This window comes from Pelodiscus sinensis, chromosome 6, assembly GCF_049634645.1.
Source record: "Pelodiscus sinensis isolate JC-2024 chromosome 6, ASM4963464v1, whole genome shotgun sequence".
Taxonomy (NCBI): domain Eukaryota; kingdom Metazoa; phylum Chordata; order Testudines; family Trionychidae; genus Pelodiscus; species Pelodiscus sinensis.
This window is the reverse complement of record NC_134716.1, coordinates 120,658,831-120,679,380: the sequence shown is the minus strand read 5'-3', so window position 1 is coordinate 120,679,380 and position 20,550 is coordinate 120,658,831. Positions and strand designations below refer to the sequence as shown.

The 20,550-nt window shown below is 37.9% G+C and overlaps 1 protein-coding gene across 2 annotated transcripts; it reads right to left on the bottom strand.

The window, feature by feature from the left end:
* Positions 1-8,776: 8,776 nt before the first annotated feature.
* On the bottom strand, positions 8,777-20,270 carry SYT4 (synaptotagmin 4). 2 transcript variants are annotated; one of them, XM_006136785.4, is made up of 4 exons: positions 19,996-20,270; positions 16,429-17,243; positions 14,801-14,921; positions 8,777-12,242 (listed from the first exon to the last, which is right to left on the bottom strand). In XM_006136785.4, the coding sequence occupies exons 1-4, from the start codon at positions 20,027-20,029 to the stop codon at positions 11,935-11,937; spliced, it is 1,278 nt and encodes a 425-aa protein (XP_006136847.2). In that variant the 5' UTR covers positions 20,030-20,270; the 3' UTR covers positions 8,777-11,934. The 2 variants fall into 2 exon arrangements, with proteins under 2 accessions (XP_006136847.2, XP_006136848.2); XM_006136786.4 differs by having other exon boundaries at positions 16,429-17,189.
* Positions 20,271-20,550: the final 280 nt, after the last annotated feature.

Below are 20,550 nucleotides of genomic sequence, written 5' to 3'. Positions count from 1 at the left end.
GATTAGGGTGTTCTGGTTATCTAAAAATTCCAGTTATCTGAGAGTCCCATCAACCCAGGATAAACCAATAGACAATAGGAAAACTCAAGTTTTTAATATTGGTAGCTTTGCAGTGCACGGCAGTTGTTCTCACATTACTATTTTGAGTTAAAGATCACCCATACCCAGTTTCTGGCAAACAGAGGCCAGGGACATAGAGACTAATCACATTTTATACTAATTCTTCACACTTTTCATCTATCAAGTGTTTTAACAATGTTATTTAATTAATCTCCTCAGTAGCCATCAAGAGACTGGTCTTGATGTACATATCATGCACCCATTTTACAGCTGTGGTTGAATGATTTCCCACTCGTCACAGAATGAATCAGTTGACAGAACCAAGACTATAATTCGGCGATATATGGTTTCAATCTTATTGAGGGCTGGGGTCTGGACTTGTTGACCTCTTGAAGTCCCTTCCACTTGTAGTGTTCTATGATTCTATGATTCTTATTCTCATGCCAGTAAAGGCCTGACTTTCAATTCAGGAGTTTAGCCTGCTCTTCAGGCTGCGTCTAGACTGGAAAGATTTTGCGCAAAAGTGGCTGCTTTTGTGCAAAATCTTGCCACCTGTTTACACTGGCCGCGAGTATTTGCCTCCAACGCTCCCGCTCAGGGATAAGCCCTCTTGAGCAAGTATTCTTCTTCAAGAGGGCCAGTGTAGACAGCCAAGTTAATTTCTTGCGCAAGAAAGCCCGATGGCTAAAATGGCCATTGGAGCTTTCTTGCGCAAGAGAGCATCTTTTGCGCAAAAGCATCCATGCCAGTGCAGACGCTCTCTTGCGCAAATACTTTTAATGGAAAAACTTTTCCGTTAAAAATATTTGTGCAAAATCTTGCCAGTTTAGATGCAGCCTTGGAGTTTAAATTTGTTTTCCATGTTCCCATAGTGTCCCTTGTGATAGAAAAGAGAAAGAACTTGTAATGATTATATGAAAAGGGATTCTACAGTAAGGCTATAGTAGCTAGTAGCTAGTAATCATCTTTAATTTTCTAGCTTCTAGGGATTTAGTTTCCTAATGTCATCATACAGGGTCATTTTAAATTCTGGATCAAGCAGTTGTGAAAAGGGGTACTGATTAGACTTGGATGAGAAATCATTTTTGATATCTCTATCTTCTTTCTGTTCAACACTGAAACTAATCCAAATTGCTGTGAAGTTTTTTCTTGGAAAAGCAGAGAGACTCCCACTAACAAATAGCCCCGTGCTTAGGGCACTCACCTGGGATGTAGTAGACAAAGGCTCAAGTCTTTGTTCTGCCTGGTTCAGGGCAGGGATTTGGTGTTGTGTTTTTCTCATAGTCTCTGAATGTTCCAGCCACCAGGTTATTGGCTAATCTGGCATGGGTGTTCTCTCTGTTGGAGCTGCTTCACTTTGCATAAATAATTAAATATCAATTGGGCCAGGCAAAAAGAATGGCTCTGCTGCCTGCAGCTGAGGGCACTCACTTAGGATGTGATGTAGGAACTTACGCCATTCTGTTGAAAAATCCTTGATCAGCCATAGTATTGACTATGTTGTTGTTTTGTATTCTGGTTGCATTCTAGACTAGTGAGTTGTTGCATCGCCCTGCCCTCTAACCTGGGGTGTCCTTTACACCATTTTCCTGTGATGGCCTCCAGGCAGCAGTGCTCACAAACAGCCTTCACCATACATGTCTTTCCCAGCTAGGTCTGTGTGTGTTTGCTGCCTGCTAGTTATACCCTGGCTTGTATCAGTCTGAGCTATACTGCAGACCCTATACTACACTCCCAATGCCAGATTTCCCACCAGAAAAATATGTCCTATAGTACCCAGCCTTCTCCTGGGCAATACAAGCTCATATACTGTCCGTCATTTTATCAGTAGAAATAATATACTCAGATCTGCTTGGGATTATCCAAACACTTCAGTTCAAACACACTGTGTTAGATAAAGCAATACATCAGTTTCATTGACTACAAAGTAATGGATTTTAAGTATATATGAGTAATGAGGCATAAAAGTACTAGAAAAATAAGAATGAATCCCAACTAATGCCTAACTAAAGAAACTATGATAAATTCAAAACAAGGTCTTTTCTCACTGCATGCTCTCAACAATCTTACTGGTCAAACTTCTTAGGCCAGGTTCCCTTTTTCTGTGCAATGGCCCTATTTTTCCTTCTTGTGCAATGACTCAATGGGCAACAAGAGGAAGGGTGACCTTGGGGTTTCTCCCCTTTCTTTTTAAAGTCCCCTTCCTTCTTTTATAAGCATCTCCAGCTGGAAGCATGGCAACAGGCAGACAGTATGAATGGGAACTCCATGCTCTTTTCTTTTCTGAGATGTACATTTTCCCCCTTTTTCTGTCAATGAATAGCCACTTAGCACCCATTGGCCTTGATTAAACCTGGCTGAAGTATCAGCTTGTCCTTTTTCTGTGGAGAACTAGTTTGGCTACTTTACAGACTTTAACATGTTTTAGTAACACCATATAGTGGAACTTTATATACAGTATTGCCACACATATTTTACCAGGACAAAAAACTCAGCAAATTGTGAGTTTTCAAGTGACATTTCACAAGGCATACTTTGTGCAAATATTATTTCAATAGTGTATAAGAGAACTATACAGGGGTCCAATCTCTCATAGTTGTGGTATGTTTCTCGGGATTCATTATATGCGCAAAGTATTCATTTTACTCAAAGATCTGCATCTATTAGAATACTTTGTGAAGTGAATCTTCATTTATGGGAAACAAATTATCCTGGAATGGGAGAAGGCCTAAAAGTCTGGCTTTTAAATTACAAGGTTTTCTATTGCAAAGGTATCTGAACAGTAAAAGTTTCCATTAGAATTCTTCAGTCTTTGTGAGCTTGGATAGGCAAAATTATGTTTCTTCTCAACAAACAACAATTTGATACCATTGTTCTAGGGCTTCTCATTTGGCCATCAAAAGTCACTGCCCTCTGTACCTGGCACATGTTTATTTAAGGCTTAGGTGCATTTTAAAAACATTTTAATCAGAGAGAGGTGAACTTTTGTTTGTGAAATTTCAGCTCTGCTCTAGTATTGTGGTCTGGAAGTAATGTGGTGGGGCCACTTGTGCATTGAGATGAAACCTGTAATGCTGATTGAGAGGAGCGGGTGGAGGTTGGCATTAAGCACTTCAAGTGACATTCCTTCCTTACCTCTCCTTTCACTTACGGTATGTCTACACTAGCCCCATAGATCGATCTAGGGAGGCTAATGAGGGTGACTGAAATTGCAAATGAAGCACGGGATTTAAATATCCCATATTTGATTTGTATGTTCCGGGCCGGTCGCCATTTTAGAAATTGACTAGCCCGAAGTAACGCGGCAGTGAAACGGGATTCCGAAATAAAGCCCTAACTCAGATTAGCTGGTATTCCTCCTGCAATGAGGTTTACTAGTTAATTCAAGTTAGGGCTTTATTTTGGAATTCTTTTCACTGCCGCGTGTAGACGCGGGCAGTTACTTCGGGCTAGTCAATTTCTAAAATGGCGACCGGCCGGAGACAAGCAAATCAAGTGCAGGATATTTAAATCCCGTGCTTCATTTGCAATTTTGGTCACCCTCATTAGCCTCCCTAGATCAATCTAGGGGGCTAGTGTAGACATACCCTGATAGATTGGAATCTATTGAATCATAGATTCATAGAACACTAGAACTAGAGGGACCTCGAGAAGTCATCAAATCCCATCCCCTGCCCTGACAGCAGGAATAAGCACCATCTAGATCATCTCTGATAGATGTCTCAATGTCACTTTTGTCTCATATTTAGCTCTTAAATATCTCCAGCGATAGCTATACCACAACCTCCCTAAGTATATAGTGTTTAACTACCCTGACAGAAAGTTTTTCTTAATGTCCAACCTAAGTCTCCCTTGCTGCAATTTAAGCCCACTGCTTCTTGTCCTATCATCAAAAGCCAAAGAGAATATTTTTCCCACTCCTCCTTGTAACCTGTTTAGATACTTGATAACAGCTATCAAGTCCCCTCTCGATGATCTCTTTTCAAGCCCAATTCTTTCAGTCTTCCCTCATAGGTCACATTTTCTAGACCTTTAATAATTTGTGTTGCTCTTCTCTGGACCTTCTCCAGTTTCTCCATATCTTTATTGAAACGTGGTGCCCAGAACTGGACACAATACTCCAACTGAGGCCTAATCAGTGGAGAGTAGAGCAGAAGAATGACTTCTTGTGTCCTGCTCACTACACTCCTGTTAATGCATCCCAGAATCATGTTTGCTTTTTTTGCAACAGTGTCACACTGTTGACTCATGTTTAGCTTGTGTTCCACTATGACCCCTAGATCTCTTTCTGCAGTGCTCTTCCCTAGACAGTCCCTTCCCATTCTCTGTGTGTGAAACTGATAGTTCCTTCCTAAGTGGAGTACTTTGTATTTGTCCTTATTAAACTTCATTCTATTTACCTCAGACCATTCCTCCACTTTGTCCAGATCATTTTGAATTATGACCCTATCTTCCAAAGCACTTGCAACCCCTCCCAGCTTGGTATCATCTGCAAACTTAATAAGCGTACTAAATCATTGATGAAGATATTGAACAGAACCAGTCCCAAAACACACCCCTGCAGAATCTCACTTGTTATGCCCTTCCAACATTACTGTGAACCATTAATAACTACTATCTGAGAATGGTTAGGCAGCCAGTTATGCACCCAACTTATAGTTGCCCCCATCTAAGTTGTATTTGCCTAGTTTATTGATAAGAATGTCATGCAAGACCATATTAAATGCTTTACTAAACTCTAGGTATATCATGTCCACCACTTCTCCCTTATCCAGAAGTCTTGTTATCCTATCAAAGAAAGCTATCAGATTAGTTTGACATGATTTGTCCTTAACTATCACCTTATTACCTTCCAGATGTTTGCAGATGAATTCCTTAATTACTTGCTCCATTATCTTCCCTGGCACAGAAATTAAACTGACTGGTCTGTAATTTCTTGTTTTTTTTTCTTATTTTCCTTTTTATGGATGGGCACTATATTTGCTCTTTTCCAATCTTCTGGAATCTCTCCTGACTTCCATGACTTTTCAAAGATGAGAGCTAAAGGCTCAGATACCTCCGTATCAGCTCCTTGAGTATTCTAGGATGCATTTTATCAGTCCCTGGTGACTTGAAAACATCTAGCTTTTCTAAGTAATTTTAAGTTGTTCTTTTTTAAATTTTAACTACTAAACGTACCCAAATTCCACTAGCATTCACTATGTTAGGCCTTCTGTCACCATCAATCTTCTTGATGAAAACCAAAACCAGAAGTCATTAAGCACCTCAGCCATTTCCAAGTTTCCTGTGACCATTTCTCTCTCTTCACTGAGCAGTGTACATACCCTGTCCTTAGTCTTCCTTTTGCCTCTAAGATGTTTGTAGAATGTACAACTGAATAAATGGCTTTAGAAAATAACCTTAAAATAACCACACTATAACAAGCCAAAGAGGAGCAGTTTTGGGAAGTTAGAACCAAATGGTTTGACTGTTAGTCTGTCCCACAAAAGACACTGGCATGTCAGGAACAGAAGCTAGGGATGGTTTGGTACCTATTAAAAGTGACAGGACTCAATATCTTGGAGACTTGTGTGCACTTTTAGAGTTGATTCAAAGTAGATGTAGGGCCAAATGTAGAAGCCACATAGTATGACTCATGTCTGAATAAATCACTATCAACTGCCCTAAATTAGCATAAGCTGATGTGAGGGTGTATTTAATGCACTCATAGAGAAAGGTCTAGGGGACATGGTGTAGAAGGAAAGGCAGCTGTGGGGCGGGAAAGGAGGGTGTGAACAGCAGTAGCAGCTTTAACTTATTTCATTTTACATCTTCCTGTTGGCTACTCCTGCTACCACTTTCCATTTGTAGCCCCTCCCTCAGAATGTTAGAGTGACACACGTTCACCCTATGCTGATGTACCACCCAAATTTTTCTCCATTGCTTAATAACCTCTTGCTTGTAACCTGGAAGAACTATCTGTTGTCATACACTGATTCCCAGCTTCACATTTCTTTCCTTCTTCATATAAATCCACTGCACTGTACAACTCTAAGGTGAGATCTCTACTACAGGGGTAGGGCACCTTAAGGTACACAATTCCAGCCATGTAAATAATGTAGCTGGAGTCGACATACCTTAAGTTGAAGTTTGATGCCATTCCCACAGCAGGAGGTGGACAGGAGAATCGCTCTCATCAACTTCTCTTACGCCTTATGACAGCAAGGAGTACCACAGCTGATGGAGGCACGTTCAGCATTCAACTGAGTGAATGTTTAGTAGACCTGATTAATGGAACACTGGAAGATTCACCACTGCAACGTCAACTTTTCCGCAAATATAGATGTGGCCTAAGGATTTTGCTAGAGGAATCTATGCCACCCAAAATAGCATACAAATTCTGGAATCTGGAGCCAAAGAGTAAATTAATAAAAGACCAATAATATTTAATTAAAAAGTTAGTAACTACAATCTTCGCTGTTAAGTCTTGTGTGCATCTGAAAGGAAAATTGAGGGCAGAAAACTGCATAGTTCCCTCCCCCCTCCACACGCTCACATACACTGACATTAAATGCCAACGTACACAGCTCCCAAGCTTCCATTCATTAATGTCCTCCTTGGAGTTTTCATTCACACCATCCTAGAGGCAATCTCATTTGGAGGACATCGTTGAAAAGGAATCAATAATGCTATTGATATTTGTGAAATACTTCTTATTTGTTTCCTCAAATCCAACTGTGTTTTCAGGCTCATGCTAAAATATTTACAGCATCTGTCAAAGAAAATAGATGGCTATCTTTGTGATTGTCTTTGGGACTACATTAAACCTCAGAGTCAGTCTGCAACATGCATGACTCTCTAGGAATTAACAGAACTGCACATGCCATTATATTAATGTTGCAATAAGTGTGCCTTATTCTGAATTAGTTTAATTCACTTTGGACATGGATTAAGCTCATTTACAATAAAAAAGTCTTACTCTGGAATAAAAGTACACATGGAATGAATCAAAAAGAGTTACTCTATTTTAAATTTCTTACCTATATTAATCTGGATTAATTTTTTATGTGCAGACAAATGCTAGGATTGGCCCTTTGCTTTATAGTGATCAAAAAAGAAAAACGATAAACAAACTTTAGCAGTATCTTCCATAAGTCATGTTTGTTTGAAGAGCTGGAATAAAACCGATGCATTCTCAATCATTAGGAAGTATACTTTTAAAGATTTTGAGAAATGAGGGAGTAGATGTTTGGGTTGATTGGTAAAGGACTCCAGCTTTTTCATCTCTTGATTGCTTTTTTTGAACTTACCTCAGATAATTAAAGTTTGAGAGCTGCTTCATACTGGGTGGTGTCCTCCAGCCAGTTCCTAGTGGATAGGCCTCATAACATGGGACCTCTCTTGGAAGTATTGAGGGGAAGGAAAAACAGAGAAAGGGGAGGAACAGAGAGAGGAGGTGTATGGGCAGAAAAAGCTCAACTACTAATCTCCCAAAGGAACTCCTCCCAGAGTACAGTTGATTCACATTTGCAGGACACAGTGCAGGGAATCACATGTTGACTCTGCTTGAGCAATATCCTTTCTGCGGATAATTTGAAAGGGAAAGTTTAATCCGCACTGGAGTTTCCGGTAGGGATGTAAAAGAGTAGTCAAGTTGACTGCTGGCATTCCCCCCTCTCCCTCTGCCTCTGAATCAGGTCCCAGGGAGCTTATTGGTAGTCAACTAATTGACTACCCTTTTGCATCCTTACTGGGATGTCTGATCAAAGAAGCAAGTGGGGAGAAGCAGGAGTCAGTGGTGGGGGGAGCTGGCTTAAAAGCTGGTTCCCCCCAGCACTGTCTCTGCATGCTGCTTGTGCCTCCCACCCCCGTGCGGCTACCTCTATCATTGCAGAGGGACCAGGGAAGGCTGCTCCAGCAGCAGCCCCTGTCCATAGGAGGTTCCAGTGTGGAGCTGGGACCCCCCACAGACAGGAGCTGCTGGACCTGGCACAAGCTGGAACTGAGCAAGCTCAGCTTAGTCCTGGCTCATGCCAGGTCCAGGAGCTACCCCCTTGCAGCTCTATGTTTACATGTAGTAGGAGTGGCACTGCCTGCACTCCCAGCTCTTACTACATGTTAACTGCTGACCCGCAGCGGGTGCAGAGCCTTTCTTTATTGACTAATCATACAGTCCATATAAATTGTATCAACTACACGATTATCCAGTTACCTGCCTCTAAACATCCTTAGTTTCCATCTCTGGAAGAAATTGTGACCGAGATATATACATCTTAGTCACAATGTCCTTCCAAGGTGTCATAATTTGCTCCTGGCAAGGTAGTGGGGGATGGGGGAGGGAATAGAACTAAGTTTCCACCTGTTTCCCACCACCTCTGGATAAGGAATAAATGAAGTTGCACCACTGTTTACTTCTGCACCTCTAGACTTGAAGTCCTGGTAGTGAACATAGGTGGCTAAACAGATTCTGGTGAAATCCAGCTCAGAATCTAGCACCAAATGCATAAGCCACTTTACAACCAAATGGGGTGGAAAGATATTGTGCATTTAGAACATGGGATAAGGATCTAAGTGTGAAGATAATCATAATACACAAAGCCTTAGGTACCATAAAATGATTCTACCTAGGTATTATTTGGGAGTAGGGATTTAGAGAGGGACAACATATCTGGTGAAGGTGTGTAAGCAAAGACCAAGAACATCATTGAGTCTATTGAAAACGTACATTGGTAGAATATTTATGTTGGGATGAGATGAATGAAAGCAGCAGTTTATTCTTGTCTTACATACATGGCACAACATACAGAGCTGGCACAAAAACTTACAAAACCTCATACACCATGCTTCCTCCCAAATAACTTCTATCAAGTTACAACAGCATAAGAAATCAGTTATTTAGTCACAACAGAACTTCAGACATGAATAACCTCCCATTCAGTTTTTTTTCATAAGCTACTTAGACAAACATTATTTTACATGTTTAATACAGTACAGTATCCTTAACAGAGCTCAAGAGATTCACATTGAGAATTATATACTTTATAAAATGGCAAAATTTCTCATTTTGGGGAAGGATCAGTTTTTCTCCTCCCATGTCTGGTTTATGAATGGGTCACAAATCATTTTTACTCAACTTTACAAGCTAATCAGTGCTTTAACGTAAACACAAAAATCCTATTTACAGTTCTTCCAGAGTAATAAAAAGTTCTTTACTTCCCAACTCCCTCTCTCTGCCCCTTCCTCCCCAGCTGTCATTTATCTGGTAGAAATATTAACCCGTAGACAGCTATGGAAACTTTAAAACATCCTCCTGACAACATCACATTGGGTGGATAAATGACAGATGACTGCAGCCTTTGGCTGACATTTTTTTCTAAAAACAAAACAAAAGAAAGAAAGAAAGAAAGAAAGAAAGAAAGAAAGAAAGAAAGAAAGAAAGAAAGAAAGAAAGAAAGAAAGAAAGAAAGAAAGAGAAATGAAAAGGAGACTTCATATATTGTACTGAATGAAAGGCTTTGTATTCACTACAGAATGATGTTAAATCTCATCATCTGATCACATTAATGGAGACATTGTGCTACTTGTGGTTCTAATTGTAATAACTTTATCTTTGCTTTAGTTCTACCTTATAATACAAGACAACCCCATTGACTTTAGTGGATTGCTTTCATAACATTATTTTTTTACTCTAATAAAGATGTTGCTGGCTTGCTCCATAATGCTACTTTTTTGGGGCAAGATACAATCACCCTTAAATATGCCGAGTAGTAGTTTACTCCTAAATTGTTCCATTGGCTAGGACTATTATGATTAAGGCACCACTATATGGTACTCATTCAAAGCCCACCAAGTCAATGGGATTTTTTTCTTTTGACTTAATTGGACTTTGGATCTGACCCTTTGTATATAAGGTTAACAAACTCTAGCCTTGAAGTAGCTAATCAGTATCTAAACAGTTTTTATTCTTTTGTACAAACAAAATGAATTTCATTTACACTAACTATTGTCGTAAAATCTGTATAGAAGTTGTTTTGAAAATTCATTTTACAGAACTTTATAAACATTGTGATATCAAACACATTCTCAAAAACTTGAGAAAGCACTAACACAAAACCCAAAAGAACCTAAATGGAATTCTTCCAGTAGTATTTATTTTGTTCTTGCATATTTAACATTCCAACTACCTCCACTTTGTCATTTTATGGACAAATTATGGACCCACTGAAGCCAGCAGCAAAATGCCAATAGGCTTCAACAATCTCTTCTCTGAAAGTCTAGTACAGTACCAAATTGTTAAAATTCTTTCATCATCTTAGCTGCATTCTGCAGCCCCTCTTCATGCTGTGATACATTAATTCTCAAGCAGTCTCACTGTTTTCAGTGGGATTACATGTGAAGGAAGGAGGTACTGAGTCTGACCAAGGGTATCAGAAACTGATCCTACATTTTTTTTAATTCTCTGTATTCCTACCTAATATGTTTCAAATATTCTTCTTTACAAAGCTTATCATTCAAAAAGAACATAGGAAAAGTATTTGCAGACAACCCTGCATAAGAAATTAGTGTATATGCATTTACTTTATTATTACACATATTTCCCCAATCTGGCACTGTGATCACATTTAAATCACTTGATACATACATGTTGCACACTACAGTGAAATCTTAAGTTTGTTTCCCTCTCCCTTTCCCTCCCCATTTTTCAATACAATCAGCCATGGATACATGAAAATGATTGAAATGAGGTTCTACTTTAAAATTGTTCCTCTAAGGTGAGTTAGCTTGTGGTTATAATGCTAGTTTTGGCCTCAGTCCTGTAAAGATCTGTTATGCTTTATACTTTGCAAATAGTCTTATTGATTTCAGGGAGACCACTCACAGTGTGTAAACTTAAACACACAGATATGTTTTAATGGGATTAGGGCTTTGATTTCTGCCACACAATACAATACAATTTGTGTTTTTTTAATTATTATTTTAATAAAGCAAATAGAAAAAATGGTAGAGACTTTTTTGTAGATATTTCCAACTTTTAAAAAATATAACTCATGAAAGACCATTCATTGTAATATTCTGCACATTTCAGTAAATGTTTTACCTTCATTAGAAATGCTCTATGTCTGACCTAGGCATAGGGGGAAGGAATCTCAGGTCGTACTTATAGCACAGATCATAACCATATTGTAAACGTGTATTCACCTTTATCTGAGCCCTTTTTATAAAACTATTCATTTTAATTTGTTTGCTACTTTTAGACCATACTTGTTTCATCCACAGTAATAATAATAAAAAATCCCAAAACAAAAATTATTATACAATATTTCACACACATAACAACTATTTGCACCTGATGTGATATGCAAAGCAAGTTGTTGAAAATTTCTTGCATTTGGGTTATTCAAAGTTTAAGTACCCTCAACTTAGGAAAATTGCTTGAGTTTCCATAAGAGAAGGTTTCTCATACAATGGTAAGCCAAGCTAAGTATTCTTTCTGTCTCTCACGCATTCCCACTTTTTAGACTTAAAAAAAAGTCTGTCCCTTGATCTAGCAATATATATTAATGAGGTTATCATTTTCTGCATGGAGTAGTAATCTACAGTTTCCAGTGATTTATTCATAAAGATAGACTGCTCTTATTGAAGTTTACACTGCTTCACAAGTCTATTACTATGTAAACTCCAGCAGAATATGAATATCATATGAAATCATGTCAAGGTTCTATGGATTAGAAAGACCTTTGTGAAAATTTAGTTGCTTTCCAGTCTGATAATTCAATCCAGTCTTAACAAAAAGGATGTCTTGTTACAAGCCTGTAATTATACATTACACAGAAAGAAAATTGCTCCTTGCCTATGGAAACATTTTTTTTTAAGTTCCAACCCATTTCTAGATTTCTAACCATCACACAACATATGCCACTTGGCAATTTGTCTCCTAGGATATTCACAAATTTCCTTCCAATGTTCTCCACTTGTCCCTTCTGCTGAAGCTCCTAGGGTTAATCGGCCAATAATCTCATTCCTGGACCCCCTATCTGAATCCAAAACCAAAAATTCAATGCTGATATCTTCAAGGCCCTCACAAGGAATGTCAAAGACAAACAGTTCATTGAATACTGCATTAGGGGTGCATTTCTTCACATGGGTTTTCTTCTTGGAGATTCTCTTCTTAGCATGGTAGAGGTTCACTTTGACATAAGGATCTGCAATGATAAGCAAAAAAACCCCACTATTGATAGCTATCCAACAGGAATTCATGGGAGATATATTCTACCAACATAATGATAACACAATCAGGTGTTGCCATAAACAAGTATATGTTGGGGAAAAAAAGGCCCCAGTTGTAAAATTTTACCCTATGACCACAACAAACTTTTTACTCTGTGACAACAGCAAGCTTTGTTGGATATTTACAAAAGAAATAAACTGTATCTTCACCAACTGATTCATAACTGGTAAATATTAGATTTGGTTCTTTATTTTTCTATTTGCCTGCTGGCAGAAATGTTAAACTCTAAATTCATGTATAATTAGTTATTTACATTTACATGTTCAGGATAAGCCACATTCTTAATGAGAATTGTGCATGCAAATTCATAGAAGAAAAGAAAATAGAAAAAAAAATGGTTGACTAGAAAAAATATATTTTTAGTCTCAGAAGGGAAGCCGTGTTAGTATGCATGTGCAAAAACAACGAGTCCTGTGGCATCTTAAAGACTAACAGATTTATTTGGGCATAAACTTTTGTGGGCAAAAAACACTTATTCAGATGTTGTATTCTTAGTGTAACTCCTGTGATTTTAATCCACTTGATTAATTTCACCTCATAAATTTTAATTGGGTTATTTTGAAGCAGCAATTCCAAATATAGGGTTGAATTTGTGGACATGCTAAATACATCCAGACTTCTGCAAGTTGATGACTGCTTTGCATCATTGGCACAGAATGAAGTAGTAAAATCACAACATTCAATTTGGTCCATAATTTATTAATCCTGTGAATTGATCCAACTTTTTTTTTCAACAGCTTTCAAATTTTGCTTGACTCTTCTTCCGTTGAATGAATAGACTTTTACTAATGATCAGAACTAAACACAAATCCCATTTAGAATTGCTGGGCCAAAAACATCAAACTGGAATAGCTGGATGGTGCGAAAGTTACTTGGTCAATTTGACCTAATAGTATATGATGCAGAAATACAGAAACAAAGATTGTACTGCACAGATTCAAGTGCAATATGATAGTGACAAAGTGTGTTAGAATGTATTTCTACTTTCATACTACACTTTCATAGTTAAACAACACTATAGGAATACACTTTAAATAATTAATTAATTAACTGGCCTTTTGAAACACAAACACCACTCCAGCATTCTGTAAATTAAAATCAATGCCTATCAAAGTGCTGTAGAGTGCTCTTAATCTCTAGCTAAATAAATATTGCTGGTTAGCATCTCCCAGCCAGAGATAAGTCTAAAGTGTCCAGTTTTCTTCTTCTAGCACTATCAGCAGACTATTATACTACATATCAGGAGGTTTTGTTGCGATGCTGGGACATCATAGAGGGCTATATGGAATCTCCCAAGTAAATCACTTCCTAGCTTGCTGAGAAGGGAAATATGAGCAGTTGTTTATCTGACCATACAAGGAATACTCCCATACAAGGAGTCACAGGGGTCTATTTTGTCACACTTGCATCTGATTCCCTGAGAGACGACTCTTCTCCGTGGCCCATGAATCCCGCAAAGCTCATCTTTTCTTTTGGGCATTCAGGAAGAGGTGCTTTGAGGGTTGAAGAGGTTTTCATTTTATGCTCAGAACAGTCCTTTGCATTGTACTGTGAAATTAAATTATATCTTGGTGCCTAGTGCTTGATATGCTCTTACTAATAGCTCTTTAAAAGGAATTGAAGAAATATAGTATAGTGTCTGTCTGTCTCTGTGCATATCTGTGGAATTCCCACAAAAAGAGAGAGTAACAAATAAAATGATGAGAATAGGTTGTAAAACCAGCTTTTCCTTAATACAGCCCCAGGGTACTGCATTACAATGCACACATATCATATTACAAGTGACTTATCTTACATAGCAAATATCACGTAATGGGCCAGATTAATGACTGATGTAACTCTTTGGACAAAACTATACTTGCTGTGCTGGAGATCAATCTTCTGGCATTCGATTTAGTGAGTCTAATTAAGACCCAGTAAATCGAATGCGGAGGGCATGTCTGGCTGGTGCTGGTATTCTTGGCAGTCATGAGGAGTAAGAGAAGTTGATAGGAGCATTTGCTCCCATAGACCTTCCTCTTGGCTTAAGGTAAACTGATTGCAACTACATATTTTACATAGCTGGAGTTGTGTATCTTAACTTGACTTTCCAGGACTAGTTGAACTGCAGCAGTTGCGGGTCTGCTTCACTTATAGACCACCTGTAGATTATCTCTTATTTACAATAAAACTGTACTTCTGCAGTATTTCCCAACAAATATCCTGTTGATGTCACAGGAGTTCTACAGAAGAAAAGAGCAACACTCATTGACTTATTTGAGAAGAGGATTTCTTCCATGGTCACTGAAAAGATACTTAATTTCTTAGCAAATACTATATAGGATCAATCTTGGAATTCAAAATATTACCTGTCTCTGTGAACAATGTAAGAATGAGTGACAGATCATACAGGCCATGAGACCATGGGTGATAACACAGACAAAATCTTTAAACTGTAACTTCCCAAGCTTAGTATGTTTTTAAAGTCAGTACCTGATAATCCTGAAACATCAGCTTTGGGTAGATGTCTGGCTTTTAAAACAACCACCGTTAGAGTGTTTGTTGTAGATTGGTAGCAGAGAGAGATCAGTAATTCTCCACGCCCAGAAGACTTCTACGGAGATGAAAAGAGAACCTTTGTGAGCAAATATCTTGGTCATTATCTTTGCTGTGAATTGGAGTCATTATTATACTTTTTGAAAATGTCATGAGACCAGATGCTGGAACACATTGGTATAGCTGTAAAGGAGCTATTTGCAGTAGTATTACTAATAGTAGTGGTATCATAGTGCTATGCTACTATTTATCAGACTTGATCCAATGTATTCTGGTTACAAAACTGTGTCAATGGCTTGTTAGTAAACTGAGCAGAAAACCAAGGAGAAAATATAGATTGTCATGGAAGAAACCCATTAGTTCAGTCTGTCTATAGTAACATAAAGATTTAAAATTATTCTTGACCATCCATCACAGGAAATATATCTCAGTGAAAATAAAAAATTATAAACAGAGCTAAAACAGAAAAGGTATATCAAACACTGCAATTGACCATAATCTGCAATGAAACATTTTGACAAATACAGACTCAAAATTTTAATGAAATGTTGTCCCTAGTACTCACTGGATGACTATTATTTAAATGGAAGAAAGAAGAAATCAGGGTTATTCTCTATAGTTGCAAGAACAATGGATTCACACCAAGAAAAGCAAATACAAGAGTTAGGGACCAAAAGATCAACCCTCTCTGATATGTACGGTATCAAGATTACTGAGCTGTTGTGCTGCAGCATTAGAGTAAAAAATAACAATATTGCTGATAGGAATATTGGCTTGCTGTCATTAATTCAATTTGATGTAATGCTTGATCTTTTTAAAGCAATTACATTAACATCAATACACGTGCCAAATCCGTAGGAACTGGTGAGTACAATTCAGTTGTGATGGCTTTGAAATACCTTTTCTTCCAAAACCTAGATATTCAATAAAGGGTTAAATTCTGGACCACACTTAATCCAACAGGAGTTCTGATGGATTTCAATGAGCCCAGGAGATTGCCCAGAGCATCCTCCTTTTATTAGTAGAGCTTCAGCCTGTGTTACAATACTTAAGATACCAGATAATACCACATATGTCAATGAATATAGTTTCAATGAAAATGTATTCAACATGTGAAAGGTTTCAAATACAATATTGGATAAATATTTGTTGGTCTAGGATGGCTTGTAGTCAACTAAGTGATTCCCATTGACTTCAATAAGCTTTCAGTAATGTCGTAATTGCCCATCATCAATAGAGAATGGGGAGAAGCTGTTCATTTTGTTCTTGCCAGCCTGATTAATTTGGGTCAGGTCCTGCTGACCTAACGTAAGTGGTTCCATTGAAGTACATTGCACCAATTGCATAAGAAAATAGGATTTGGCCTATTAGCAATTTCTTATAGAAAGCTCACTGAGTGATCTTTGATTGCACTTGTATTCTTGTCTCCCCATAATGCCACCATGCAAATCTTCTCAATGGTTGTAATGATCAGCTCTTTCCCTACTTTTCTAAGATACCAATAAAATAATAATATGATTATAAAAAACACCAAAGTACTTTCAAAGATATTTAAAATAGATTACCCTAACATTTCTTTTGATGATCTCTCTGTTCATTAACATCCTTCCTTCTGACAATTCAACTCCTTCCAGTGGCATGAGGACTTCTCCAATTACGTCATCTCTGGAAAACCTGTCAAAACTCAAGATCATAAAGTGAAGGATTAAATCTTGGACTTGGCTATAGGGGATCCCATAAAAGGTGAAGGTTTCATCAAAAGCTGGATCTAAGGTTTTTCTCAGCACTCTGGTTTTCACCTTGTGCTTCTTCTCGGGCAAGATTGTCATTTTGATGTAGGGATCAGAAGTCATGGACTGCTCATCCATGGCTGGCAATCCACGTGCTTCTTTGATGTTTACCACAAATGCCTTCTTCTCAAAGTTGTACTCTAAAGAGAAAAAGAGAGTCCCTAACTTGTCTTGTTTCTCTTCAGAAGACAGTGAAGTGTTGGATTTTATGCTCTCGGGGGAGATTGAATTTTTCTCCCTTTCTGCAAAATGCTTTGGAGTCAAGTTCTCAACATCTGGAGAGCTCTGGATTTTGGGGGTTGTTTTGGGGAAGTTGCCATTCAAATCTCTCTTCTCCAGGTCAAGGTGAAGAGAATTCTTTGGCATCACTGGTTTGCTTTTTGCTTCACATTTGTCATCTGCTCCAAATTTTTTCTTACTGTTGAGGTTCTCTGGATAAATGTCAACTCCCTTCAGCACATGGACAAATTTGTAGGGAGGGGTCTTGTTGGATTTGGAAGATTTACGCTGGCAGCAGATCCAAGCGAAGAGGGAGACTGTGAAGACAAGGCCAAAAGCACTAAAGATCCCAACCACTGTAGGAATTTCATCTGCAAATTAAATTAATAGTAACAAACATGTAAAAAGCAGTGCTAGAGATAATGTTGTAATATATTTGAAAATACACTCTAAAGACATGGCACTAGCAGCAAACTAAGCAGATTGAAATGTTTTCCGTTGTACATATTGAAAAGGATCTGTGTATATTTCACGCCACCTGCAGGTTTAAATGCATAGCCACACAGCAAGAGGGACTCTTTACGATAGTGCTTTTCCACATACATAGGGTAGCCAATTATTGCAGTTTATTGTTTATTTCTTGTTAACAGCAGAGTGATTGGGAGGAAAACAGTAGGACAATACAATATCATTAATAATTATTTTCTGAAATGGCTCCTTTCTCTGTGCAGTTTCTAGGTTCACTTCAAACAACCCCATTGCTATGAACCCCTGAGGCAAAAGCATTTTCAGCTCCCTCCTGCAGCTTCTGCACTAAGTTATCAGGATTCGGTTGCTTAAACAGAATTTGAAATATGCATTACTTATTTATGCCATCTACTTTTTTACATTGCTCCTTGGACTCCTCTGTGTATTGAAGGAGGTAAATGTTTTATGTTCTGACCCCATAACTGGTTAGAGGTATCCCATGAAGATGCTGTGTTTAATACAAGGCGATGGTATTCAACTCATCTTTTTGCAGGAGTGACTCCCTCAAACTATCTTATCGGATCGTATTGTATTGTACCATATCAATCATCTTTTTCCTGCTTCCTGAGCATTGTGCATTAATGTTCAAATTTAGAAACAAGAAAACCCACTATATTGCTATCCATTAAATATTGAACCTATCTGACTATCAATAAAAATCATGTGGAATTTAAAAGTAACAGAAGGAGGGCTTTTGTTTCTTTCATATTTCATTAGATCCTATATTATGAAAAGTACTAGAGCTAGATTCTTCTCCCATGTTCATATGAGTCATGGATTTAAAAATTACATTTCTAAGGGGAAATATGTGCAAGGGTTATAATCTGATTTGGAATGTGGATAAAGTGGTTGCATATAGAGTATGTCATTATTTCATAAGCATGCAATGAAGAGCCAAATGAGAACAACTTACTGGAAACCCAATTTGTCCCATAAGTAACACATTTTAACTTTCTACAATATACCAATCAGAGCACAATCCACTTCAATGTAAGAGTGAGGAACTAGTAAAATATTAATGTGATGACATTTTGTATGAATAAAGATAAGTATGTTCTTTATTTAAGAGTTCTGGTTCTTTAGCACATGATTAGTAGATCTTTCCAGTTGAGAGAGAGCACAGGGGTCTTATATGAATGAGTCTGTTATGTATAGTTACAGGCTATACAGAAGGAAATCATTTTCATGTACAGTAATATCTTTTTTTATTATTGAAGTGACTGAAAAAATAGCATTACAAAGAGATATCGGGAGATACATTTCCAGCAAAGGGTTTGACGTGGCTCTTCATTTCTTCTATCAATTGTGTCATTTTGCCTTCTACCCTTACTCTGTATCATTTCTTATAATTAAATAAAAGAACTCAATAAAATGACTGAAAAATGACATATGTGATCAATAAGTGAATTCATTTTTTTAAAGTTAAGCACATGGCATGAGTTTAGACAATTCCTCAGGGTACCAAAGGGGAAATTGCTTAAGATGAAATAGGAGAGAACAAGATGTGATAATGTAATTATTAGCACAGCTTAAACAGGTTTTGAGTATGACTTTGCATTTTTGTAACACTTTTTCATTAGTTCACATTTAGATAGTCTGTTTATATAAGTGTGAACAATATTACATCTTCAGCTTTTGATAATAGCATTGATAGCACAAAATTGGTACACAAATTAATTATCTTCATTAAATTAGTCATCAGGTGAGCAAAATGTTACAAATGTAGTTAGAAACTCCCAGGTGGGTGGTGTGGGCAGGGAGATGAAATGGTAAATAACATTGCTACACATTTACTGCAGTTAGCCAGAACCTGTGTTTTTGCTATTTTCCTATGGTAAATCAATTGTCCAGTCACTCAGAAAAGGTAGAGTTCCTTGAGATGCTATGTATTAATACCAGAGCAGCTCCAGATCTCAGTAACACATATATAAATCTGCATTTGTGCCCCTTAAATCAAGGGAGTGCATTCAGATTTGCACCTGTGCTAGAGTAAATGTTTTATAAAGGATAATTAAGAAACATTTTATAAACTCTAAATAAAGGTATATCTCTTAAATGTACACACACACACACACACACACACATTTATGGGAATGTTCCTGCAACTCCCATTCTCTCAAAATAAAATTAATCCTATATTCAACAAAAATGTTGAACTTAAAACTTTTGTTGTATTATTATCCTCTTATGTTAATATCCCCTGCACCTAGATATGTTTAAAATAAGTTGTATTATCACTTATTCACCTACCTAGCAGCATCAATCAATTAGAAGAATATATATTTGATACACACACACACACACACACACACAGTCCTAATGGTTGCCAGTGCATGGACTGCAAAAACAAAAAAGAAAATTAGGTATCTATAAACGTCTAAACCATAAAAATAGATTGTGTTCAAGTGATTCCTTCGAAAGAGAGATAAGGAGGCTGCAGAGGTAAGTTAGACAAGATGTCATGCATATTCTTAGTATAGAATGTTAGCTCTCCCAAGATCATTAAATGGAATGTTCATACAAATATGCAGCCAGTTCTAAGGCTTAAGGATGGAAATTGCCCGGCATTGTAAGTTTGGGATGGAACTTGCTTACCAAATTCTTCTCTGGTAGCTGAAATCGGAGCCATTTTTGCGGCGTGCTCTGTCCAAGGTACCGAAACGCACTTCCCCTTCTCAGCCCAGATCTTAGCTTGCACAAACCCAACGGAGCCTTATTTTCCAGCGTGATGAAAACACAAACATGAAAGATCGGGAAGGTTTAGGAGGAGGAGGCTATATTGGGGGAGGAGGGGAGGGAGCTTTTAGACCTTCCCTCTTCGCAGTGATTTGCAACCCCCTTCCCGTTTTGGCTCTTCTGAGTAGCTCCGCTCTGAGACTGAAGACGTGGTTGAGACCCAAATTGACGCAATCCTGACGCTACAGGGCTGAAATCAGCACCTTCACCCCCCTTCACCCCCACCCCACTCCTCCTGGGGATTCAGCACACACTCATCAATTATTTTAACTGCTCGGCTGCAGGAGATCCGCTCACATTCTCAGCCTGACACAGAAAAAAGATGCTAATTCCTACAGCCAAACATGCTCTTGTATAATCCACAGCCAGTTTATGTTCTATTAAGTGTTATGTATTAATTTGATAGTCAGGTTG

Coding starts and splice junctions, on each gene's coding strand:
- SYT4 (XM_006136785.4), bottom strand. CDS start 20,029: ATGGCTCCGATTTCAGCTACCAGAGAAGAATTTG. Junction 14,922..16,428: donor TCATCAAAAGAAATGTTAGG/GTAATCTATTTT, acceptor TCATCTCCGTAG/AAGTCTTCTGGGCGTGGAGA. Junction 12,243..14,800: donor TGATGTTTCAGGATTATCAG/GTACTGACTTTA, acceptor TTATCATTGCAG/ATCCTTATGTCAAAGTGAAC.